Below are 27,235 nucleotides of genomic sequence, written 5' to 3' on the forward strand. Positions count from 1 at the left end.
GAAAACAGTATTGCAATTACTGTTCTGCTAACTTACATTTCCCACAGATGAGTAGCATTTCTACCTCCTCTTCGTTGGTATACATTCTACTCACACAACTCTTCAACTGACAATGGTTGACAGAATGATGGGTGTGCATTCTACTTATGTTTACATTTGTCCTCTGTCAACGTCAGCACGCAGTTGTGTTCCAATACCCCAAGTGCCTGCACAAGCGCTGGGAGCATCAATGTCAATGTTGTGCTATGTAATTAATAACATTGTTTCTAAGTGAATGGCACACTGTGATACAGTTTTGAATAGGTCTTTAGGAGACGAAATGAGTTACCGAATAAAATATACAGGGTGCCATTTAAAAAAGTCGTACCACTGTCCATATCTTTGTCAAAAACAAAGCTACTACAAAGGAAATCATGCCGATTGATGTCCCCCTGACGACTAAAGAACATTTGCTTGAAACATTTTGTAATTTGCATCTGGAAAAACAGTTATTTAGAGTGGCTACAAAGTCTTTCACGACGTATTTCTTGAATAAAAGTAATTCTTGCCGCATTCGTGGGCCAGTCTGTAAGAACTGTTGCTGACCGTTGCATCGAACACCAGAGCCACCTGAAACACAGGTATTTGGAAAAATCAGAGGTGGCTGAGGATAGCCTGCTTAACAAGCATAAGATTTGTTTTGAAGAAACGAGAGTAATGGCCCACACATCGAATTACTGGGACTCTGTGATCCGGGAAGCAGTTGAAATTAGACTTAGCGATAATAACTTTAACAGAGACAATGGCTATGCACTTAGCAACACCTGGAAAAGTGCATTGGATAAAGAAAAATTGCAGAGGAAAACTTCTCGCACATTACCTCCTGATTCAAGGGATGGCGCTGCAAGCAACACGGGATAGAAACTACATCTATGGAAGTAGAGGGCACCACTTCACTACGTGCCTTATCACTGTTGTTATGACGTATTCCAGCCAATCAGAAGCGGTCCTTTGCATATAAAAGTGGGCGCCTCATTAGTTTACAACAGTCAGTTTTAGCCCTGACAACGACCATGGAGGCAGTGGTCGAAAGCTTGGAGTTTTATCCTGAATTGACACGGCATGTACACTGAGAGATTTTTATTCAGTTATTTAGGGTGGTCTAGATAAATGGGACACCCTGTATGTTCCAAAATCCTACCGAAAATCAATGTTAAAGATATTGGTCTGTCATTCAATGGATTATTCCTGTTTCCTTTTTTGGTTACTGGTGTGATTTGTCAGATTTCCAGTCTTTGGATATGGATCTTTCTATGAGTGAGCAGTTGTATATGATTGCAAAATATGGAACTACTGTATCAGCACACACTGTTCTTCTTCTTCTTCAGTTTTCGACCTGGAGGTTGACTGGTATACAATCTGGACCAGAGGAGCCTTGCGTTTCTTAAGTACTTTAAGCTGCTTTGCTACACCAAGGATATCTACATCTAAGTTACTCATTTTGGCAGTTGTTCTTGATTAGAATTCTGGAACATTTACTTTGTTTCTTTTGTGAAGGAATTTTGGAAAACCAAGTTTCGTAACCGTGCTTTAGTGGTATCACCATCGTTATCGCGCAGTGAAGGTACTGATTGTGTCTTATCACTGGTATACTTTACATGAGACTCACTTCTGTTTATGGGGATCCGATTGACGTCAATGTGCCAGTAGACTACCTGGTGAAAGGTCACACGAAGAAGCAATTCTTGAGACCAATACATCACCTGCTCTTAGAATCACTGTGTGGGTAGCAATTACTTATATAAGAGACTGGTCTGATAATTGTTGAAAAGAAGCTGTCTGCTCATCAGTACATAGCAAGAATGGGAAACCTTTTTGTAATACCCTTTATGATGCTGGTACCAAATGGCATATTTGAGCAGAATAATGGAAGACACCCTGCCTTAAGGAACACATGGGTCCTTGACTGGCTAGCCTGGTATCCACATTTGTCACCCATGTCTGAATTGCCATGGGTCAGCTTTCAACCAGCAGTCTTCATTAAATGACATAACAGGCGTTTGAGGCACAGGAAATGTTCTTAAGGATGATATTTGGAGACTGTTTGCTTCCATGACTTCCATGCCACAACAAATATAACAGCATATTCATGCCCATTGGAGTCACATCAAATACTGATGTTAATCATGGACAACAATCCCAAACGGAATGAAGGTTAATCATTTTAACAAATCTGTGCATAACATCTCCACTAGAGATGGGTCATTGGTGAACTAACGGGTCTAAAGGAATGGTTCACCAAGATGAACAGAACGAGCGAGGAACAAATTCTCAATGGCACGTCGGCCGGTCTCGTTCAAGCCTCGCTCCCGTTCCCATCTGTCTCGGTCTCGATCACGGCTTTCTACTTATAGTTCCCGGGAACGGGAAACGGTCAGTCTCGTTCCCAAACAGCGCGTCGACTGGTCTTGTTCCAACATCAATCCTATTCCCATCTGTCTTGGTCTCGGTGGCCCTTGGCCGGAATCATCCTTCACGTGGCCACTCGTCATAGTTCCATTGCCGACTGCTCATAGTTAGTTCAGTATCGAGTTGTTGTTCGTTTTGTTCGCTTCGCACGCCCATTCTAGATCTGTGTCACACCTTTTTTTAACTCTGAACTTCTGGTTCTTTTCTTATTCTACTCATCGTCCATGACTGGTAATTAAAATGTATTTTATAATTACTTAAATTACATAAAAATTACATAGTATGTAATACATACATCTTTTCAGGTAACAAAATGGCGTATCAGCTTACATCACTATTTCGATAAACAGCAGAAGAAATACTTGTAAAAAGGGCAAGACTTTTTGTTATTACACATACAAAGGACGTCGGCACGTCACACACGAGTGGCCATTTTCCGTCTTTTTTTGATCCAAGGTATAAGAGTATGTTCATTATTATGGAAGGTAAACCGACTTACAACCGAATGAAGCCCGCGCTTCGTAACCGAGTGTATGGTGTCACATTTTGTAACGCCTACAATATTATTTCTGTGGTACAGGATGGCGCACGAAAAATCAGCCCCGAGTACTAGACTGCTCATTGTCGCCCACCAATCGTCATCTATTGTTTTACATGTTTATCTATTCTGCTCGTAGTGGTCAACAAATCGAGCAAAACTGGTGAACAGTCTATACTCAGGGCTGGTTTTTCATGCGCCACCTTATATTATTTTACTGCGATCAGCCACATAACGCTACAGTTGGCTAAACAAGACGTTTTGCAGAATCATGAAAATTACAAGTGTGTAAGAATTCTGTTATGAATAAAAACTCTGTACTCCAGGGGGGAGGCAAGTGCCCCGCCTTGGCGCCTTCCATCTTCAGTCACCTATGCTACTAATTTTCAATTTTTCGTAAGAACCATATACCAAGCACAATGAACGGTGAACAAGTAAAAATGAACAGTTCCCAAAAAAGAGTGATCACCAGTGAACTAGTTCCCAAGGATGAATGACTTTACCCGTCTCTAATCTCAACAAAGTTCATCAATATTGGACTGGTGCTTCACAGTGTAACAACCTCCATTTCCTGCAGTGTTGATAACTATGTGTATAGATAAACTGTAAGATTGTCAACAGACTGGATAACATGCATTCAATTTTGAGAGGTTAGATATAAGCATCACAAGGTTCAGTACTGTCACCATTACTTTTTATTCTTTACGTAACCAATGAGCCAAAACATTATTACCACCTATTTAATAGGGTGTTGTTCTAAATTTCAAACATAGTACAACAGAGATTCTGCCTGGCATGGATTCCATAAGTCTTGGACAAGATTCCAGAAGTGTATGGCACCATATGTCTATGCACAGGTCAAGTAATTCCCGAAAGTTATGGATGGTGGTTTATGGGCACACTGCTGGCGCCTGATGTGTGTTCCAATGGGTACAGATCAGGCACATCTGCTGGCCAAGACATCAATGTGAGTTCTCTATAATGCTTCTCAAACCACTGTAGCACGATTCTGACCTTGCAACATGGACAGTTATCCTGTTGAAAGATGTCATCGCCATAGGGGCAGACTTCAAGCATGAAGTGATGCAAGTGGCCCGCAATAACGCTCATGTAGCTCACTGCTGTCACAATGCCTTTGATTACTACCAGAGAACCCCCAGAAGCTCAATTCAATGTTCCCCATAGCGTAATCCTGCCCTCACTGGCCTGCATCCATGGTGTGACGATATGTTTCGTGCAGCCATTTGCCTGGATACAGTGTATAAGGACCCAACAATTGACCAGGTGTAATAAGAAATATGATTTATTCAACAGGCAACACATTTCTATTGATCCACAGTGCAAACTCAGTGGTGCTGTGCTCACTGCAATCATAACTGATGATGTTGTTTTGAGTTAATGCAGGATCATGTAGGGGTTGTGTGATGTGGAGCTCCACGTTCAACAATGCCCTTTGAAAGGTTTGTTCTGAAACACCTGTGCCTGCACCAGGATTGTACTCTGTCATTAAATCTGCCACAGATCACTGCCTATCCTGGATTACAGTGGTGGATCCTCTAGCCTCTACATTTTGTGATGCGACGTAATCTTCCAATAGCATAATATGGCCTACTCATTATTTCACCATCCTCCAATCACTTTCCATATGTGCTCACAACAACAGTATGTCAACAGGCAAACAGGTTTGCAGTTTCAGAGATTCTCACTTTCAGCCGCAGCACCACAACAATGTGTCCTTTGTCAAAACTACTTGTATCAGTGGATTTCCGAATTTGCGTCCCGTATCTTCACTATAATGACTGTCCATTCATCTCTCTTCCGCTTACATTTTTTCCTCACTGTGTCACATGCCCTCAGCACCACCAGGAGACATTCAACCTCGCAATGGGCAGTGGTTATAATGATTTGGCCCATCAGTGTAAATGATATGGTAGAAACTGTACACTAAGAATGGATCATATATTATTTACACACATTTACAGTACTAACCAATTAAACAGTGAAGGACTAAGACATGAGGATGTGTCCTTGAAGTCTTTTGTGGTGGGAGCTTCATAAAATCTTCTCAGTTTACAAGCTGCATCACTACAAATAAAACACTTGAGCTTTTTATAGCTGTCTCCATCATTGTCACCAGGAGTTAAAATCACTGTCTGTCTGGTAGTCAGTGATTTTATCTTCTGATGGTGATGGTGGAGACAACTATCAAACGCTTAAGTTCTTTGTTTGCAGTGACACAGGTTGTGAACTGAGAAGATTTTACTGAGGAAATGAGGATGTTTGTCAAAATTTAAAGAGCTAGCAAATATATATTTTGGTGAAAGCAATCTTTTCATAAATGGAAGTGAGACAATATACATGAGAATACAAGCAAAATTAGGTAATCAAGGCTGATGGTCAAGCCAGGAGATACATGTTTTTCTAAAGTTCATTGCAGTAAACAGCTGTAGCTGATTGCTGACAGTTGTACCTGTGGGATGATCTTATAAATAAAACATGCCCAAAAATGAGCACAAATATGTTTCTCCTCCATAAAAAATCTGTCAACAGCAACAGGTTACTAAAAATGTACAAAGGCCACACTTATCCACACAGTTTACGTCATACACAAATGTGGGGCAAAAAATATTTAATATAGTGGGACTGTGTGAAATAAGGTGTCCAGAATCTGGGGAAGTTTAAACATAATGTGGTGGAGAGCTGCTGTAAGCAGGACAGACAGGTGAAGATGCAATGCATAGGAATGGTTTTGGGCTCTTACTGTCTAAAAACTGCAAAAGGAGTTTACTAGAGTGGAAACCAGTGTCAGAAAGGATACTAACCAAACTCTTTAGAACAAATGTGCAAAATATCACTTTAATTCAATGATATGCACCTACTAAAGTGCCTGAAGAAGAATTAACAGATTTTTTACACAGCTAAATGGTGTCCTTAAACAAACTAGTTGCAGAGACATAAAAATTTTAATGGGAGAGTTGAACGCTTAAGTTGTTTCAGAAAACGAAAGGCTTGAACACGTCATGGGGGTACACAGCATTGGGAACAGAAATGCAGATGCTGAACTGCTGATAACTATACACACTGAACATGGCCTAGTCATGGAAACTGCCGTAAGATAACATGGATTTCACCAGATCAAATTCCTGAAAATCAGATAGACCATATAGCCATAGGCTATAAATTTTGACATTCTCTGTAAAATGACAGAAATAAGAGAGGAGCAGATATTGGAAGTGACCACCACCTAGTTTTAGCTGAGTTCAGATTGAAGACAGTGGCAAATAGAACCAAGCTCGATCACAGGAGAAAAATAAGTAAAAAGTGACAAGGTTAAAAGACCAACATATAAAAGAAACATTTGCCCTTGAATTACAAAACAGATTCCAGGTACTCTCTGACAAAACCTTTATGTAGGAAGGAAATGAAACAGGTTGGCAAAAACTTAACGATAGCTATCTAGATATTGGAGAGAACATATCAGGATTTAAGACACATCAAAGGAACAAATGGATCTCTGATGACACCTGGAATGACATTAGCTGCAGGAAAAAACTAAAACAAAAGTTAAATTTTTGTAAGACAACAGTGCAGAAGATTGATGCGCATAAAGAATATATGGAGGCAAACAAAAGAGTGAAAATGAGAATAAGGCGAGATAAAAGGAAGTGGATGGATGAGCAAATGTGAAATGTGTTTTATTCATCTCATAAAGTACACAATTTCAGAACATATGTCTGATGTACAGGAGACACGTCAAGGTTACAAACTGCTTATTTAAAATTTTGTCACACTTACTTTGTAGAGCATTTACTTACTTTCAATTTGTCAAAGTTACAGTATTTACATCTACTATTATCATAAATTTTTATTCCATTTTAGGTATCCAGCTCAAAGTATCACTTTGTCCTTCATGAAATCTTCCACAGAGTAGTAGCATTGTACAATTAGAAAATCATGGAACTTGCTATTTAAAATATTTATCTTCATATTCATTATGCCACACCCTTTTATTGTGTTGTGAATTTTTATGGCGATATACTGAGGAGTCTGAGCATGCATTTTTAAGTGATGAGAGGTGAGCATAAAGTTCTCTTTATGTCTTGTGTCATATGAGTGTTGAAAATGATTTTTTTGTATAGATCAGTTCTGCTGCGTAGGAAAAGAACCACCTGAAAGATGTATAAAGAGGGGGTCAGCTAATATTTTTAGGTCTTTAAATAATGGTCGACATGATGCCCTCGGCTGTTCAGAGCACATGTTGCGAATGATTCTTTTTTGGAACTTTAAAATTAGTGTAACATTTCCCGAGTTTCTCCAAAAAATTATTCCATATCGAATAACTGTTTCAAAGTATCTATAATATGCTATTTTCCTGGTGGCCATATCAGTAGCACAGGCTAAAATTTCCATTGCAAATGTAAGACTGTTTAATTTATTTGCTAGATATTCTATGAGTATATGAGAATTCTAACTCAAAGTTCTGTTCAAGTTTATTCTCAGGAACCTGACTGAGTCAAGTTATTCCATTTTTTGATTGTTGTGAGTGACACAGATTTCTTCAGTTCTTGAATGTTTGGTTTTAAAACTCATCATGTGGGTTTTTGAAGTGTTTAGCCTTGAGCCATTTTGACTGCACCATGTTTCCAGGTTACTTAACATATTCATGACACTCTGTGGTATATTGTCAGAATTTTCATTTTCAATTAGGGCAGAAGTATCATCTGCAAACAAAGTTAAATGAGTTTTTATATTGAGAGGCAAGTCATTTACATAAAACAGGAATAAAATGGGTCCAAGGATTTAGCCTTGAGGAACACCTTGTGACACAGTTTTCCACTCAGAGAAGTGATCTGCTCCATTCGATGTGATTACTACCCTTTGTTTCCCCTCCAAGAGATATGATTCAAACCATTTCAAAGCAACATCCCTTATTCCATACCTGCTGAGTTAGAAAAGCATCAGGGCATGGTTTACAGAGTTGAATGCTTTTGTAAGATCTCAGAATATTCCTGTGACCTTAGCTTTCTTACCTAGTGATGAAGTAATTTTTTTGATAAACTCATTTATCGCATCTACTGTGTTTTTGCCTTGGTGGAAGCCGAATTGGTTATGTGAAATGATATCATTCTGTGTGATGAAGCTTTGTATCTGTAAAGCAGCAATTTTTTCAAAAATTTTTGATATGACAGGGAGTATAGAGATGGGGCAATAATTTCCCATATCATCTTTTGAACCTTTTTTAAACAATGGTTTTACTTCGTGTGTTTCAAAATATCAGGGAAGTAACCTTCTTCAAAGGATTTGTTTATTATGAGAGAGGATGAGCTACTTTGTTGTAAACTTTTTTAATTATTTTGGTGGGTATCCCAACCCAGTCAGCAGAGTTTTTGTCTTTTAAAGAGAGTATGACATTTTCAACAAATTTTGCTGAGACTGTGTTGAATTTTTTGAGATATTCACTGGTATCACCTTTTAACCAAAAACCATTTACTTTCTGCTCACAATTTGCTATGTCTAAATCAGATTTTGCGTACATTTATGAAATACTCATTGAAGCACTCAGTTATTTGAGTTGGATTTACAACCGATTTTTCCTTAAGTTTGATATCTAAAATGTCTTGTTTATGATTTCGGACACCTAATTCAGACTTAACTACAGACCATACTGCCTTTGTTTTATTTTTCTGCCCTAGAATGAATTTGGTATTTGCCATTTGTTTTGAAGCTTTCACAACTTTTTTAAAAATAGTTTTATAGCTTCTAACATATTTTACAAAATCAGGATCTCTGTTGTACTTCAGTTGATTGTGTAGCTTACTTTTCCTCTCACTCGATATTTTTATTCCTGGTGTGATCCATCTTATCTTGTTGTTGTTGTTGTGGTCTTCAGTCAGACTGGTTTGATGCAGCTCTCCATGCTAATCTATCCTGTACAAGCTCCTTCATCTCCCAGTACCTACTGCAACCTACATCCTTCTGAATCTGCTTAGTGTATTCATCTCTTGGTCTCCCTCTACGATTTTACCCTCCACGCTGCCCTCCAATGGTAAATTTGTGATCCCTTGATGCCGCAGGACATGTCCTACCAACCGATCCCTTCTTCTAGTCAAGTTGTGCCACAAACTTCTCTTCTCCCCAATCCTATTCAATACCTCTTCATTAGTTACGTGATCTACCCACCTAATCTTCAACATTCTTCTGTACCACTACATTTCGAAAGCTTCTATTCTCTTCTTGTCCAAACTATTTATCGTCCATGTTTCACTTACATACATGGCTACACTCCATACAAATACTTTCAGAAACGACCTCCTGACACTTAAATCTATACTCGATGTTAACAAATTTCTCTTCTTCAGAAACGCTTTCCTTGCCATTGCCAGTCTACATTTTATATCCTCTCTACTTCGACCATCATCAGTTAGTTTGCTCCCCAAATAGCAAAACTCCTTTACTACTTTAAGTGTCTAATTTCCTAATCTAATTCCCTCAGCATCACCTGACTTAATTCGACTACATTCCATTATCCTTGTTTTGCTTTTGTTGATGTTCATCTTATACCCTCCTTTCAAGACACTGTCTATTCCATTCAACTGCTCTTCCAAGTCCTTTGCTGTCTCTGACAGAATTACAATGTCATCGGCGAACCTCAAAGTTTTTATTTCTTCTCCCTGGATTTTAATACCTACTCCTAATTTTTCTTTTGTTTCCTTTACTACTTGCTCAATATACAGATTGAATAACATCGGGGAGAGGCTACAACCCTGTCTCATTCCCTTCCCAACCACTGCTTCCCTTTCATGCCCCTCGACTCTTATAACTGCCATCTGGTTTGTAAATAGCCTTTCGCTCCCTGTATTTTACCCCTGCCACCTTTAGAATTTGAAAGAGAGTATTCCAATCAACATTGTCAAAAGCTTTCTCTAAGTCTACAAATGCTAGAAACATAGGTTTGCCTTTCCTTAATCTTTCTTTTAAGATAAGTCGTAAGGTCAGTATTGCCTCACGTGTTCCAACATTTCTACGGAATCCAAACTGATCTTCCCCGAGGTCGGCTTCTACCAGTTTTTCCATTCGTCTGTAAATAATTCGTGTTAGTATTTTGCAGCTGTGACTTATTAAACTTATAGTTCGGTAATTTTCACATCTGTCAACACCTGCTTTCTTTGGGATTGGAATTATTATATTCTTCTTGAAGTCTGAGGGTATTTCGTCTGTCTCGTACATCTTGCTCACCAGATGGTAGAGTTTTGTCAGGACTGGCTCTCCCAAGGCTGTCAGTAGTTCTAATGGAATGTTGTCTACTCCCGGGGCCTTGTTTCGACTCAGGTCTTTCAGTGCTCTGTCAAACTCTTCACGCAGTATCGTATCTCCCATTTCATTTTCAGCTACATCCTCTTCCATTTCCATAATATTGTCCTCAAGTACATCGCCCTTGTATAGACCCTCTATACACTCCTTCCACCTTTCTGCTTTCCCCTCTTTGCTTAGAACTGGGTTTCCATCTGAGCTCTTGATATTCATACAAGTGGCTCTCTTTTCTCCAAAGGTCTCTTTAATCTTCCTGTAGGCTGTATCTATTTTACCCCTAGTGACGTTTTGTTGCAATACGATCTTGGTGGAAAAGCTTCATTAAATACTTCAAGAAAAGTGTTTAAGAATGTACTAAAGTTATCATTTGTTGAATCACCATCCACGAAACACCACTTAACTTTACTTAGTTTCTCACAGAATATTTCAATATTTGTTTCACTGAAACTTCTTTTGATATGTGTTTTTCTTATATTATGTTTATCAGTTTTTGGCAGTGAGACAAATGAGGCTGAGTGACCAGAAAGTCCTAAGTCTAGACAGAATTTATGTACATTATCAAAGTAGTAATTTGTTACAATTTTGTCAATGCATGTTGCTGAGTGAATATTTTCTCTGGTGAATTCCGAAAAATTTAGTTTAAAACCAGACTTTTTAATTGAATCAATAAATGCTGGTGATTCTTTATTGTCATTTGCAGTGTTTATATTAACACAATTATCAGCAGAGGCAGCAATACAGGGAAATATAAAGGAGCTGTACAATACCACCAAACAACTCTCAATGAAGAACTTTAGACATGATGGCCAGTTAAGTGCAAGGATCGGATGATGATTACAAAGCAACAGGCATAGCTACAGAGATGGGTGGAGTATTTCAAGGAGCTGTTAAATCATAAAGACAACCAAGAGGAACATGTGAGTGATGTTTCAAAGGAAGTTGAAGCAGATCAAGATAAAAATCTGCAGTGTCCCACAATGGGTGAAATTAGAAGTGCTTTGAGGAATCTAAAAAATGTAAAGGCTCCAGACCAGACAACACAGCACCGGAACTGTGAAAAGCCGATATTAAAAAGTGTTGTTGAAATGCTCCATCCCTAGCTAAAACATATTTGGCTTGAAGGGAAATCACCAGGAGTGCAGAGTGGTAAAGTTTTTTTTTTAATTGTAACAACTGGCCGTCAGCACCCAGTGAGGTCCTCGCCAGAATTATTTTAAATAGGATTAAAGATTGAATTGAAAATTGACTGCATAAAGAATAAGTTGGTTTTCAGTCACAAAGCAGTCATGTTGATCTTATTAATATTAGAGCAAAGCAAAGAGTCAAAGCAACAATGTACTTGGCATTCATTGGTTTTCAAAAGGCCTTCAATTCTGTGAAAGATCAAGTTTTATGGCAGGTGTCACCGAAGTATGGTATACCACAGAAGACTCTAAACATCGCGAAAGATCTGTATGATGGCTACAAATGTTGTGTATTCCACAAGGGAAATCTGACAGATCCAACAGAGATAATAGCCAGAGCCCAGCAGGTTAGTACTTTCTCATCAACTCTCTTCCTATTTGTCCTTGACTCAGTCATGAGAAGAGCCAGAGCGGACAAGAGATGAGGAATCCAATGGGTGATCCATGGACATCTGGATGATTTGGAATTCACAAACAACATTGTTTTACTAGCTCAAAGGCTGACAGATGGAAATACCATGTGGCTAGGGCCTCCCATCGGGTAGACCGTTCGCCTGGTGCAAGTCTTTCGAGTTGACGCCACGTCAGCAACTTGCGTGTCGATGGGGATGAAATGATGATAAGGACAACACAACACCCAATCCCTGAGTGGAGAAAATCTCCAACCCAACCGAGAATCAAACACGGGCCATTAGGTATGACATTTCGTCATGCTGACCACTCAGCTAACAACACTGTTTTATTATCTCAAAGGCTGACAGATAAGAAAGATAAATTAAACTCAATGCAAAAAGAAAAAGAGGTTGCTGGGCCCAAGTTAACAAAAGTAAAACAAAGGAAATAAGAATAAATTCTTGTAAAATGGAAGTGCTGCTGCTTTTAGAGGAGCAGCAAGTGGAGATTGTCAATTCATTCCTGTATCTGGGTAATGTGTTGATAGAAGATGGTGGTGCCAGAGAAGATGTGAAGAACTGCATGAAGAAGGCAAATGCTGCCTTCATATAACTGTACCCAATATGGAGAAACAGAAACATCACATGCAAAACCAAAATTCATATTTTCAATACAAATGCATTGTCTGTTCTCCCAGAAACAAAGATAACATCGTAATTACAGAGCTTCATAAATAAGTGTCTCCGGTGCATCATGAATATCTGGTGGCCAGAAAAAATAAATAATGAAGATATCTGGAGAAAAACAAACAAGACACCTATAGAGGAACAGATACATGATAGAAAGTAGAGGTACATAGAGGAGGATGGTGGAAGGGGAAGCAAGGAGAGTTGGCAAGACCTGGATGGAACTGAGAGAAATGGCCAAAGACAGAGATGCATGGCGAGTTCTCTTGGGTGTCCTGTGACCCCATAGGGGTCAAAGGAATTAAGGCATGTAAGCCAATGTCCAGAAAGTAGGTACTGATTTGGAAAAAAAGACCCTCCTTTCTTCAATCCAAAATTTATTTTTACAAGAAAGAGCATTTCTTAAACTATTTTTCTACATAGTTGTCACCATAGTTCAGACATAAGTTATAGTGAGAAATCAAATTTTCTATGCCCTTTTCATACAAAGATGGCACTAGTGAAAAGAGACAGTGTTTTTTGCATCATTTTTTGCTTGCTGAATCCCTTCCCAGAGGTGAAAGTGTCAATGTAGTACAGTACAGAGAAACACTGAGAAAAGTTCGGTATGCAGTTCAAAACAAAAGCCGTATAATGCTCAGTCAAGGCATTGTGTTGCTTCAAGACAGTGCAAGTCCCCTGTCTGCTGGTGCCACTCAAAACCTTATTCAACAATTCAACTGAGAGCAGTTCATTTGCCTGCTGTACAGCCCCAATCTCACACCTTCTGTCTACTACTTGTTCTGGAACTTGAAACATGATTCTGGAGGAAAGTGCTTTCACAGCAATGACAAGGCAAAAAACAGTGTTCAACAGTGGCTGTCTTCACTAGCAGCATCTTTCTACGAAGAGTGTTACAGTTTTGTGTTGTGAACATTTTTACTTAACAACTTAGATGACACTTAAATGTCTCTGTCTTATCAGACACAGTGTAACGTCTTGTAATAAACAAAGACAATATATTATGTAATAATTAAAATATTAGATGTGTCATATTGTGTCATTATGTAAAATTATGTATTATTTTCTTTATTTTTTATTTTTGAGAACGTCTGTGTCGGCGAGTAATAAGACCGACACAGAAGATAAATGTTGTACAAAGATCACCAAATGAATTTGTATATAAGGCATGATGTAAAGCAATGTCTCTGTTCTTCTTAATCTGAAAGCTGTGAGAGAAAGATCTCCTGTTATTGTCGTAGAGAGCGCGAAGGTAGCATTCTTTTGTCGAGATTGTGAATTGGACGCCATTGCGCGTGAATGTACACAGGTCTGTAATTATTAAGATATTTAAATGTTTAAATAGAGTTGTTTAAATGAAAACTTGTATTACTTAAATGTTAAAGTGTGCCTGCCTATTATCCCATCCTGTTAAGATATTTTTCAGCCATATAAAAATATTATCTGTGGAGCTGAGCTGTGTGGAGAAAGAAGAGCCGCTGCCGCGGCGTATTTAAACGACTTACAATATAGTCGAGTATACCGCAGGGAAGCGTAAAATAATAGTAAAAAATAATATTATTTCTTTTAGCTCCCAGGTTGGCAGTGAAGATCAGCAGATTTTATGATGTGTTGCAGGTTGACGCGGGCTGCTGATAGGATATAATTTTCAGTGCAAATAATTTTATGTACCTAAAGAATCTGATAGGAAACTTGCTGTGCTCCGTTCTGATCTGGCTAAATTTTATAGTGAATACGTAATTTTCTTTAATGAGAGTCTCATGTTCTTGGGCTAGCCGTGGTATGAAATAGCATTTTAGTAAGAAATAAAATCCACTGCAAACTTGTATTGGTGAACGATCGTACGAACTGTAACATCAGTGATCATAGGACATTAATTTCAACTTTGAATAATTATGAAGTAGGAAAGATATATTGATACTTAGCATGAGTTGCAGTTACTAAAAAATCGTTCTTTAAATTGTAGGCCAGATTCAGAACAATAATACTTCCATCATTTTATTTTGCTAAAAAAAGGTAACGATGATAAAGCAATTAAAAGCACAGCATTGTTAAAAGAATTTCACGTCACTCTTTCCATATATGCGTTGTTACGCCAATAATAATTAAAAATAATTAAATAAACCAGAAGGAGCAAAAACAATTTTTATAAAAGCAACAATTAACGAAAGGGCAGTCGGCAACAGCTATAATAGTTTTTTTTTTAAGAGTAAGACGTGAAACTGGCGCCCAACGTGGGGCCCGAATTTGCAGTGGCCACGATTATAAAATTTTATGTATTTTCTTTCAGTGTCTATTGTTATGTAGGTGTATATGTATATGTATTTAGTGTTAAATGTATGTATATCATGATCTATGCTATGTATTAATGAATGTTCAAACACTCTTACATGACAAAACGTACTACTGCAAGCGAGTTTGAGAAGACGATCCTGATTGTACTGAGAAGCTCTAACGACCACGTAATCCGGGGGCAGCCGGACCCCGAGATAATAGAAACTAAAGGTAAGACTACAGTGTAGTTGTCCTGTTTGTAGAAGTTGAGCTCCAGTGAAGTAATCTCATATCGCTAGTGGTGTGCATACTGTACGTAGTTTGATGTTAGTATTTGTGACAGGACAAAGTTGATGTAGATAGTAATTTTTAGTGTGCAGTGTAGTGTATATAAAGTGATGTATTTTGTGTGCAAGGGGAAAAACTGTTAGATTTTGTGTTTTAGTAAGCAATTTAGGAATATGGTTAAGTTGCGTAGTCAACGTCCAAGCAATATGGATACTGAAGAACAACAATTAGCTAGTGAAGGAAATGTGGAACCAGGTACCTCAAGTAGTACTAGTACTCTCTTTGAAGATATAACAGGCGAAAATGTGGGGGCAGGGCCACAGGAAGTAGTGCCACCGCCCACTAGTCATCAAGTCGATGTAGATAAAGAAATTGTACCACCACCAGAAAAGCAGGAACCAGAGAGTGGTAATCTGCCTGGTGGGTATTCAATTCAGGCTATATTAGAGCGTGTGCTAAATTACCAGGCAAAATTTGCGCAACAGCAAGTTGAGCGAGATCGCAGGCTAGAAGAAAATTTACTTGCCCAGCAAGCTGAACGAGATCGACAATTAAGAGAAAATTTACTTGAACAGCTAGCTGAGCGAGACCAGCAACTTGTGCAATCGTTAGAAAATATGAAAAAAGAGATAGCAGATATGAAAAAGAATTACGAGTCGATACCTAAGGCCGTGCAGGAGCTGACTGAACAGGTCACCCACCTGCAAGTAGCAAACACTAACATGGTAGATGAAATAGGTGTCTTAGCCAACAGAGTAGAAAAGCTAGAAATAGATTCCACACAGCTTGTAGAGCAGAAGTGGAATGAACAGGCAAATAAAATTGAAACAGAATTTAACTCATGGCTAGAAGTGAAGGAGACTGAGATTGACACGAATATTAATTCTAAAGTAGAAGCAGCAATAGCAAATAGAGATTCAGAATCGTTCAGTACCGCCGTAAATAGTCAGGTACAGAACGATGTGCAAACCATTAAACAAATACTCAGTGAGGATATTCCGCAGTGGCAAGTGAATGTTAACAAACGGATATCCGATCTGGAGAAGGGTTTAGCACAAAGCAGGAAACAAGTGGAACAGGAACCTCTGTCGCCAACAGCCCATGGTTTTGGCAACGCACAAACTTATATGCGATACAACAATGGGGAATCTGTAGTCGATAATGCGAAGAGCTGTAGCTCCGGTTCGGAGCACACAGCATATGTCCCAGCAGCGAACCCATGTAGTTCAAAAATATTAGTGGAAGAAAGTTTAATTAAAAATAGACAATTTCAAACATTTACTACTGAAAGGAAATCAGTACACCCAGTGGTATTTATAAAAAGCTTTAAAAATATCTTACCCAGTGTATGGAACGAAACACAGAAAATACAATACGTAATGTCGTACATTCAGGGTGACGCAGCACTGTGGGCTACAGAAGTAGCAGACAGCTGCAAGACATACGAACAGTTTGAAAGGGCATTTTTATCGAAATATTGGTCGCCGTGTATACAAGAGCGACTGAGAAAAGAGGTATATAATCCCGAACCGTACTCACCCCGTCTTGGGAATTTGAGGCGGTACTTTGAAAAATATATAAACAAAACACGCTACTGGGACGAGCCTATATCACCGAGAGACATAATAAGACTACTCAAATCCCATTTACCAATTCAGATCAAGGAGAAGTTAATACATGTACCAGAAAGCGACATGGAAAACTTCCTGTCGGTCCTAGATTCCATAGATTTGATACAGGAAGATGTAAAATCGGCGTGCGACCATTTGCGGAATAATGGGTCAGGATGTAATCACGACAGAAACAGTAGTGCACAGAACCACAACCATAGAAATGGTGGGGGTGGTAGCAAGCGACAAGAACAATCGCAAAATGGTAGTAACGGTAGAGGCCAAAACGGGTATGGACAACCAAATTATAACAAAAAGCGTCGATTTGACGACAGATACGAATCCGGAATGTCAGGGACCAACCGCTGGAAAAATGCGCGAGGTCAGTGGCAGAGTAATTATAATGATAGTAATCGAAATTGGCAACAGAATCAGTGTAGAAGCCCAGAGCGACAGGCTAGTGACCGGTATGACAACAATAGACCACCACCGCAAAACGCGCCTATTGCGCAGCCGTGGCGGCCTACAGATCAGAACGTACATATAGTGGAGGTCGCGGACAATAGCCGTCCAAGTACCTCCCAAGTAACTAATCCAACAAACTAGAATCGGCCTCGATATGCTCTCCATCGACGGCCGAGGGATGGAGTGAGAGCAACTCGAGTAATAACAGTAGTAGACCTGGGATACGCATGCTGCGATACAACGAAGGTGTCAGTATGGATAAAGATCTGCTGAACGAATCGCACGAATGTAAGAAGGATAATAACGAAAATGTGCAAGCTATTATTGAAGCTAGAATCAATGATGTTGCAGTAAACATAATTATCGACACAGGTGCCTCAGTAAGTGTGATGAGTATGGAGCTATTTAAAGCACTGGGAAAGGGACATAGTATTCCGACCTTCCCGGTTAATAATTGTAAGGTGTCTGGAGCCATTAGTGCACAGAGCCAATCAGTTAAGTACCAGGTGCAGGTGGAGATTTATAAGGAGGGCGAAGCCATAATGAGCTCGTTCCTCGTGGTTAAAGGATTGAAGGTGGCCTGCATTCTGGGAGTAGATTTTCTCCGTGAGAGGGACGCATTGATCGACCTCTCCGTGGGGAAACTAAGCATAATTAATAGGGGTAGAAGGATTGAATTATCTATGATGAAATCGAAGGAGGTACTTGTGCCGTACTGTAATCGAATCGATATCAAAGGTAGGAACCCTTGGGTACTACACATCGATGATTTTTCACATGCAACAGACCTCTATTACCCGAATTTAGAGGATCAAAATTTCGAAACAAATGTTGAGGCATTTCAGACTAAAGTGCACGAATCGGAAGGTTTAAATGATACGCAAAAGCAACAGTTGACGCAGCTGCTATCGGAATATACTATGGTATTTACCGACCGTCCAGGAATAGTCAAAGGGTACCACTATCACATAGAGGTGATACCCCATAATACATACTGTCGCGCAACCTACTCCATCCCTTGGTCGAGGAGGGAATTCGTAGCTAAAGAGATTCAGAAGACGTGAAGTTATTTATTCAGTGACACATAATATATAAAGAGTAATAGGTGTAAAAAGATTTTAATTGTGTTTTAGAATATAAGTGTGTTAGTATTTAGAAAGAAATTTGTGTGTAATGAAGTTGGGAGGAAGTGGAATCAGAAAGTGAGCAATAGCTTACACAGGACAGATTTTGTTTACAGACAATTAGTCATTAAGATATTATGTGCTTATTAAAAAAGGAACAATTTTCTTGTTGTATAAAGGATTAATTTCTTGAACCATTTTCTATGTGTAGTGTGTAAGTGCAATTAATGATGCAATCTTATAGAGTAAGGGAATTGCTGTAATTGTATTAGGATAAGAAACCCTGAGAGAGAGAGTCTTTACTAGCCAGACATTGACTTTGCAATATGCAACAATGATGTAATGTGATGTTGGCTGCCAGTAGTGATTTGAGAACGACACTGGAGCAGAACCTAATTAAAAACGAGCCCGTTCCGTGGAAACTCCGTTCTGTATGTAGTAATGCTTCAATTGAAGCCTGTGTACGTGGTACACGACCTTGAATATTCATTACGCGATACGCGAGTTAAGTCAGACAATGCAGAACCTACACTGTAGTCATATAGGAAAAATCATTAAAAATGATGTTATTGCTGAACGAAGTATTTATTGAACAATATGCCCGAGTCAAGCTGTCATGCACATGGTAAAATCTGTTTGATAGATGGGTGATAATCAGGCAAGCTACACTAAGAAAAAAAAAAATATGTATAAAAAAAAAAAAAAAAAAATTTACAAAAGGGCCAAATACGCCTAGCAACAATATGAAGAGTATGGTGTGATAAAGTGAAAACAAATAAATGCTATGTAAATCAGAGTGACTATGCAAAGAACAGTTAAAAGGTGTTAAAAAATAAACTGTGTGCATAAACACTTAAGGACAGGACGGAATATTGTGTGTAGTAGGGACAGAAAATGACTGTTGTATCTGCACCAATATATACGTCGATAAATCTAGTGTTGAGTGATAGACTGTCCTAGTGCAGCGCTCAACGAACAATAGACAGTGTATAAAAACAGTAGTTATTGATCCGTTCGGAGACGATTTACACAAACATCGCTCAACGGAGACATGTACTATGAGTGTAACGAACCATTTTCGCGTGTTGAAAGACGCTCTGGCAGTGCATCAACCGTGGAAGTGAGTGAAAACGTGTAGTACAATGTGCGTGTGACGAACTCTGAATACCAGTGTCACGATGCCACAAAAAACCTGTTATCACGCCAAAACATCCTGTGCATACCAGTGAAGCGACGGCTTACTGAACAATAAACGCTTTTAACAAATTGCCTCTTCTTCCACAGCTAGTAATCTGTGTCCTTAAAGACAGTACACCGTTGTGGAATGTTTGTTTCATGCGCCACGACGGGGAGCCATGCGGAGAAGCAGAGACGAGTGCCGTGCCGCCATCCAGCCGGTTGCGGTAAACCACTGCCACTCGCCGACAACAGCGAATGGTTCAGCGCGGTCCGCGACTGCTTGGGCGCCACGCTAGCACGACCTCACTGTTATTGAGAGCCGGTCGTCGAACCCAGCGGCCGTCGGTACGCGGCGTTCCAGACGACGCTACTCAACAATTGCTTCGCGCCGCCAGCTCCAGACCACATTGTTGTCATTCAAATGAACTATTAACTATATGTATAATGTGCTAACATGAATGGTGTTTAATGGACACGCAATGACGTGATAAACATTTTTTTTGTTGTTATCCAACACGAACTCACAATATTCATGGATTTAGTGATGTATCGATCTAATATGTTTGCGTCATGTTAATGAAAGATACTCGCACGAATGCTAGACATTTTAAACCAACTGTCGCGAGTAAGTGCAAAGACGGTTCATTATACTATTGTAAAAATGTGTAATAAGTGACTTTCATAACAATCCAGAATACAAGTAGTATATTGATAACAAAGAGACTAAAAGTGTAGCATGCTATCACAAATAGCCTTTGTTATATGTGGACATTGAATAGAGTCTAAACTTTTCGTGAGATGACCATGGCTCCGGCGCAGTTTTCCCAGGTTTTCTGATCGCACGTAGCCCGAATGGGGGAGCCAAATAAATGTAATGACCCTGGGACTAGGTTGACGGTCACCTCGCAAAGTGTAAGAACAGTATACGAAGTGTAATTAAACCTACAGTGTAAAAGAACTGAGTAGTGTAAAGTGAATGTTCCAACCAAAGTAATAAACCATAAACAAGACAGACGTTAGTGGCAGCATATTGCCGAACATTTTCATCGTTAGTCAAATGCTGCCAGGGGGCAGTGTAACGTCTTGTAATAAACAAAGACAATATATTATGTAATAATTAAAATATTAGATGTGTCATATTGTGTCATTATGTAAAATTATGTATTATTTTCTTTATTTTTTATTTTTGAGAACGTCTGTGTCGGCGAGTAATAAGACCGACACAGAAGATAAATGTTGTACAAAGATCACCAAATGCATTTGTATATAAGGCATGATGTAAAGCAATGTCTCTGTTCTTCTTAATCTGAAAGCTGTGAGAGAAAGATCTCCTGTTATTGTCGTAGAGAGCGCGAAGGTAGCATTCTTTTGTCGAGATTGTGAATTGGACGCCATTGCGCGTGAATGTACACAGGTCTGTAATTATTAAGATATTTAAATGTTTAAATAGAGTTGTTTAAATGAAAACTTGTATTACTTAAATGTTAAAGTGTGCCTGCCTATTATCCCATCCTGTTAAGATATTTTTCAGCCATATAAAAATATTATCTGTGGAGCTGAGCTGTGTGGAGAAAGAAGAGCCGCTGCCGCGGCGTATTTAAACGACTTACAATATAGTCGAGTATACCGCAGGGAAGCGTAAAATAATAGTAAAAAATAATATTATTTCTTTTAGCTCCCAGGTTGGCAGTGAAGATCAGCAGATTTTATGATGTGTTGCAGGTTGACGCGGGCTGCTGATAGGATATAATTTTCAGTGCAAATAATTTTATGTACCTAAAGAATCTGATAGGAAACTTGCTGTGCTCCGTTCTGATCTGGCTAAATTTTATAGTGAATACGTAATTTTCTTTAATGAGAGTCTCATGTTCTTGGGCTAGCCGTGGTATGAAATAGCATTTTAGTAAGAAATAAAATCCACTGCAAACTTGTATTGGTGAACGATCGTACGAACTGTAACATCAGTGATCATAGGACATTAATTTCAACTTTGAATAATTATGAAGTAGGAAAGATATATTGATACTTAGCATGAGTTGCAGTTACTAAAAAATCGTTCTTTAAATTGTAGGCCAGATTCAGAACAATAATACTTCCATCATTTTATTTTGCTAAAAAAAGGTAACGATGATAAAGCAATTAAAAGCACAGCATCGTTAAAAGAATTTCACGTCACTCTTTCCATATATGCGTTGTTACGCCAATAATAATTAAAAATAATTAAATAAACCAGAAGGAGCAAAAACAATTTTTATAAAAGCAACAATTAACGAAAGGGCAGTCGGCAACAGCTATAATAGTTTTTTTTTTAAGAGTAAGACGTGAAAACAGACTGTTACATGCTCTTTGGCACAATGAAAGTGTTTTGTCATTGTTAAGCTTTGCTGTGTAGACTTTTAATAAACTATTGTTTTTCAACAAAGAAAAACCTGTATTGTTGCGAAATAACTAAACAAAGAGGGCATAGAAAAGCTGGTTTCCTGCTACAGAAACTGCAGAAGAAGGCTATTAATTACATTAGAAATCTATCATGTAAGTAGTTCTGCAGAAATAAATTTAAATAATTTCAAATACTGACTATACAGCTATGGAATAAATATGTTTTTAAGAGTAAACTTTCTTGCTTTGCTGAATGAAGATGTTAACAATACAGCATTAAATTTATAGAAAACTGTTACGCACAGACAAAAAATGCTTAAGTTAAGCAAAAAGTAACCTGAAATTGCTAGATTCATATTTAATGATAAATTTCCACGCTGATCAAGAACACAAAAATATGGTCTTCTTTCAAATAAAAATTAAGAAGTCACCTGATCTTGGCTTGTTAAAATGTAAGGGATTTTTAGCACCAGTTCACACGGTTTCCATGATACTTAAATGACAGAGTGGAATAAAAGGCAATTATTCCCTTGGTAATTTATTTGCTACAAAATAATAAATTGTAAATATAATATACAGAAGTATGCAACGGTGCATTGTAAACTTTACCTGAAACTTGAAATTTGTCTAAAGCTAGAAAACTGCTTGTAGTAAGTGTAAACGTGAAACTATTACATGTTTCTGTTAGAAGTGTCTTCCATAAATATAAAATGATTTCCAGAATGAGATTTTCATTCTGCAGTGGAGTGTGCGCTGATATGAAACTTCCTGGCAGATTAAAACTGTGTGCCCGACCGAGACTCGAACTCGGGACCTTTGCCTTTCGCGGGCAAGTGCTCTACCATCTGTGGCTAAGCCATGTCTCCGCAATATCCTTTCTTTCAGGAGTGCTAGTTCTGCATGGTTCGCAGGAGAGCTTCTGTAAAGTTTGGAAGGTAGGAGACGAGATACTGGCAGAAGTGAAGCTGTGAGACCGGGCGTGAGTCGTGCTTCGGTAGCTCAGATGGTAGAGCACTTGCCTGTGAAAGGCAAAGGTCCCGAGTTCGAGTCTCGGTCGGACACACAGTTTTAATCTGCCAGGAAGTTTCATAAAATGATTTGTTAATTTATACCCTGAGATGTCCAGTATCACTGTAAAGGTGGTCAACAGATGAAAAATTAATAAATGAATTTGCCCCTTACATACCAAGAAATGCTAATGATTGGCAGTTGTCAATCCATGAGCTGGCACTTACATTAAAATAGTTCGTAGGATGCACTTGCTGTTGTCCAATTGTTAGTTACCCTATTTGAGGAAAGTTCTGTGTGCCGGTTGTCTGTGAAAGCACAAGCTACATCCTGCGTGTGTTTGTATTTCACTATTTGTATGTTGTGTTTCAGAGGTGTAGAGAAAGAAACAGCCGAGTATTTGCCTAAACAAATGTGGAAAACTGACTAAACACCATACACCAGCAGGCCACTAGCCATTATTTCCGGAATATGGATTAGATCCTTTTCTGGCTCAGTTCCCTGTCACCTCCATTTCGTGCATTAAGCAATATGAGTACGTCGAATATATGCAGAAATGCAAGTTGCCAATGATACTAGTCTAATGAAAACCTAACAAAAGCACTTATAAAACTCAGTAACATTAACATACCTTCTTTCGAAACTGCAACAGAGCCAATAATAACTAAATCAACTTTGATCTTGGCATCCAATCCAATGGGTTTTCCATAAAGCTCAAGTCCTTTTCGAGATGCTCCAACTCTACAATCTTTATTTGATGCACCCACTGGCAACTGTATTTGTTTTAATAATCCATTACGTAAACGTGGTATTGGCACTAACACAGTTTTTCCTGCCTGTGGGGCAAAACGAAAAATAAAATAAAACTTATCATACAGATGAGAAACTAATGACAGTAATTTAAATAAGATGAGAATATTTAAATTATTTAAATGAGAAATATACAATAAAATACAAAAACCACATTAAAAAAGGGATTAAACATTTCACACCTTTGGTTCATGGCATGGTAGTTGTCCCAAAATCCTTTAACCACAATTTCACGTTTATTGTTTGTATGCTAACTAGTTCATCATTATTACCTTGCAAAACACCTCCTGACCTCCCTATGTTATCAGTGCCTGAAGAGTTCAACTGGATCTTGAACACTAGGGAAGTATTTCTAAAGATGTTCTACAGGCAAACTTTTTTCCAGTATTCTACCAAAAGAAATCCATCTTGCTATTTGCGTAATCTATGATTGAATGTATGTGATTGTTCCACTAAGTAAAGCCACAAAATATTTCCAAAGTATTTGAATTAAATGGTTAACCCTGATGCCAAAAACTACTGGATTTTGAGTTTTTAAAGCCTACTACTGTGTATTTATACTTGTTTGCATCACTTGGATACATTTCCAAGACCAGACTTCATAGTATTATGATTTTTACAGAATATACCCTCCATTTTGATAAATGTGTCACATTTGAAGTGTGCCAAGATTGCAAATAATATTATCCGAAAAATTTATTAACATATTATGCACAATCCTATCATACATTGTTGGGGCACAATTAAATTACTTTAGCATCTGTAGTGACTCTTCATTCATGACAATATGTTACATTCTGGCTGTCAGGATGTTTTCAATTAAGTCAAAAACCTAGATCAATATTACACATTACAATAATTTCCCTGACAGATTTTGATGTAGTACAAAATCCGAAGCTTTTTTAAAGTCAAAAACCACTGAATCCAAATCTGACTTTTGAGACACAATGTGTCAAAAGCATGTGTCTGAGCACTGGTGCTCACATAATCAGTATGTTGCTTACCAAGGAGACTGTCGTTTCATTCTGGGTATATAACTAAAGTCATAAAAGTCCAGTAAAATTAGTGGCGATTGATACAGAGTATTGAACTCCAGGTTTAAGTTTCAATAATTTCATCTGATCCCCCTCCAACCTGCCTCCCCAAGAAGATGGTGGTGTATTGCCATGAGAAACCAATACTCATGATATACAGGGTGAGCACAAAGTCTTGCCCTGATTATAAAATTTTTTAACAGAATAACCATTTGACATAATAAGTTACATTTGATGTCATTAGAAGGTTAGCGTTACTAGTAGTTGTGACCAATAGATATGGCGCTTGTGCTATACAACATCGACGCAGTCTGTTAGGTCACGTTAGTTGCTGGCGAAATGGTGTCACGGCAGGAGAAAGCGCAATGTCTGCTTTCGTTTCACGAAAAGAAATCGCCCATCAGTGCCCAGTGTAAATTTTGGGCTTCTTATGGAAGCAGCCCTCCTGACGTTAAATCAATAAAGTGATGGTATGCAATGTTTAATGAAACAGGCAGCATTGAAGATTGTCCTCAAAGTGGCAGGCCTTGTGTGAGTGATGCAACTGTTGATCGTGTTCGGCAATCGTTTCAATGGAGTCCGTCTAAATCAACTCATCAAGCATCACGTGAACTTCAAATACCGCAAGCAAGTGTGGTGAAGATTCTTCATGAAAGGCTTACGTTGCATGCTTACAAAGTGCAAATCTTGCAGGCCTTGCAACTGAATGATTTGCTGACACATGCTGAATTTGCAACTGAGATTCTCAACAGGATTGATGGCGCTAACAATTAAATCACATATGCTTTACTGATGAATTCACCTTTCATGTCAGTGGAATGGTAAATAGGCATAATGTCCATATATGGGGTTCAGAGTCTCCACATGCTGCTGTACAGTTACAGTGAGACAGCGCAAAATTGAATGTTTCTGCGGCCTCACGCATAACAAGGTTTTTGGACCATTTTTCTTTGCGGAAAAATCCATTACCACTAACATTTACTTAGATGTTTTGCAACAGGCCATTGCCCCACAGTTAGAAGAATATCAACCATGGATAGTTTTCCAGCAAGATGGAGCACCCTGCCCCACTGGCCTTTGATAGTGCGTGATTTCCTGGATGAAACATTTCCAGATCAGTGGATTGGAAAGAACGGTCCAACACCCTGGCCATCCCACTCTCCAGACATGACACCCCTTGACTTTTTTTTTCTGGGGCTATATGAAGGACAGAGTCTTCGTCACACCAGTTGCTGATGTTAACGAACTGAAGGCTAGGATATAAGCTGCTGTGGGTACTGTGACAGAACACATGTTACAAAACACCTGGCGGGAACTGGAATACTGTCTCGACATTCTCCGAGCTACCAAGGGAGCACATGTTGAGGTCTACTAATGTAAGTGGTCTTAATAAATAACTAGTAACACTAACCTACGTAACGGCATCAAATGTAAATTATTATGTCAAACAGTTATTCTGTAATAAATTGTTATAATCAGGTCACGACTTTGTGCTCACCCTGTATAATTTTATGAACACACCACAGTCTAGATCTAAACTGATGCCAAACATCAGCTGATGCTACTGACAGCCACTCTAACCCTACACAGTCTTTCTCAGGAGTCAGGAAATCAAAGTTATATGTGAGTTTGTAAGCTTTTAAATGATATTTGTGTTGAGTAGCATACTATTATTCGTGAAAACTGCTGAAAAATGAACAAAGGAAATGTGTAACTGATGTGGAAGTTACTGAAGATTAAAAGGATGACACAGCAACAGTTTGAAAGTGGGCAGTGCAGTTCAGCTGCCAAGAGGATTTTTCCTGACCTCTTAAATCACTGAACAACAGCCAGCGAATAAAATGGAATCAATCACCTTCATAATCAATTACAGGCCAGTTTCAAAGGCCTCACACTTTCTAAATTACTTGATAGAGTAATTGTTGTTGAGATGGAATCTTTCTTCAGTAAATACAGCTTGCTTGGCAAATCACAACATGGATTCCTAGAAGAGAAATCCAAACAGCAGTACCAACTTTTTTTCTGTAAAGTGTTGAATAAAGGAAGCAAAGAATCAAATTTTTAAATTCCTATTTAGGTAATAGAAGAAAATGTGCCATACCATACTTAAAAAATGAGGAGCAGTTTCTAACAGTGAAAAATATCATGCCAAAGTGTTTCTGTGCTTCCCAAAAAAAAAATAAAAAATAAAAAAAAATATTAAAAAAATAAAAAAAAAGAGGGCCATTTTTGTATCTTATTAATATAACATATCACAGTGGCCAAATTTGATACACAACACCAAGAAAGGGTTGTATAAGTAGCTCAAAGTTAGTGAACTATTGTTATTATATTAGTTAGGAGTGTACTCAAGTGTTTGAAATGCAAAACGGTAATGAGAAAAAGTTGTCTGACTACAAAATATCTTATGATAAATAAACACCCACTGTCAACCACTGTAGCTGAGTGGACAGCATGCTGGCTTGTCATGCCAGGAGGGGCCAGGTTCAATTTCCGGATGGATT

The 27,235-nt window shown here is 38.5% G+C and overlaps 1 protein-coding gene across 2 annotated transcripts in view; it reads right to left on the reverse strand.

The window, feature by feature from the left end:
• Positions 1 to 27,235, reverse strand: part of LOC126253577 (methenyltetrahydrofolate synthase domain-containing protein) — a 144,098-nt gene that overhangs the window by 93,898 nt on the left and 22,965 nt on the right. For both annotated transcript variants that reach the window (XM_049955002.1, XM_049955001.1), the window contains one exon: positions 23,519 to 23,723. In XM_049955002.1, the coding sequence (XP_049810959.1) occupies positions 23,519 to 23,723 (205 nt within the window). The remainder of the gene's footprint in view (positions 1 to 23,518; positions 23,724 to 27,235) is intronic.

This window comes from Schistocerca nitens, chromosome 4, assembly GCF_023898315.1.
Source record: "Schistocerca nitens isolate TAMUIC-IGC-003100 chromosome 4, iqSchNite1.1, whole genome shotgun sequence".
In the NCBI taxonomy this organism is placed as follows: domain Eukaryota; kingdom Metazoa; phylum Arthropoda; class Insecta; order Orthoptera; family Acrididae; genus Schistocerca; species Schistocerca nitens.